Genomic DNA, 441 nt, shown 5'->3' with positions numbered 1-441 from the left:
CAGCCGCTCGATGCCCTGTGGGAAGTGTCAGCCCGGGGAGGGACAGGTGTCCCCACCGCCCAGGCACTGGGGACACATCCTTGCTCTGGTACCTTCTTGAGCATCCGCTCCTTGGAGAGACGGGCGGTCCGGGCGGCCTCCGCGGCAAGGGCACGGTAGGTCTCCGAGGTGGTGACACGGACCTGCCCGGCGTGCGCAGTCCCCTCGATGACAGCCTTCCAGACAGCGGCCGCGCTCCTGTGGGCGCAGGGGTAAAGACAGGGCAGGGCACTCTCCTGTCTCCCCACTAGTTTTTGAGGATGCCAGCAGGACAGCTAGCACCCCCAGTCCCTGTGGTCCCTTCTGAGTCAGGTAGCACATTCTTGGGGACATCCCACCCAGGGTTGCATCCCCAGGACGCCCAAATCCTGGTTGGCATTAGGCATGTCCCAGCTGGGAGGG

General features: G+C 65.1%; 1 protein-coding gene across 1 annotated transcript in view; it reads right to left on the bottom strand.

The window, feature by feature from the left end:
• Positions 1–237, bottom strand: part of FCHSD1 (FCH and double SH3 domains 1) — a gene marked incomplete at both ends in the record, with an annotated part of 2,781 nt that extends 2,544 nt beyond the window's left edge. The window contains one exon of the mRNA XM_010152740.1: positions 77–237. Within this exon, the coding sequence (XP_010151042.1) occupies positions 77–237 (161 nt within the window). The remainder of the gene's footprint in view (positions 1–76) is intronic.
• Positions 238–441: the final 204 nt, after the last annotated feature.

Source organism: Eurypyga helias, unplaced genomic scaffold (genome assembly GCF_000690775.1).
Source record: "Eurypyga helias isolate BGI_N326 unplaced genomic scaffold, ASM69077v1 scaffold22235, whole genome shotgun sequence".
NCBI classification, from domain to species: Eukaryota; Metazoa; Chordata; class Aves; order Eurypygiformes; family Eurypygidae; genus Eurypyga; species Eurypyga helias.
Note: the sequence above shows the minus strand (reverse complement) of the source record. Positions and strands in the feature narration are given on the sequence as shown.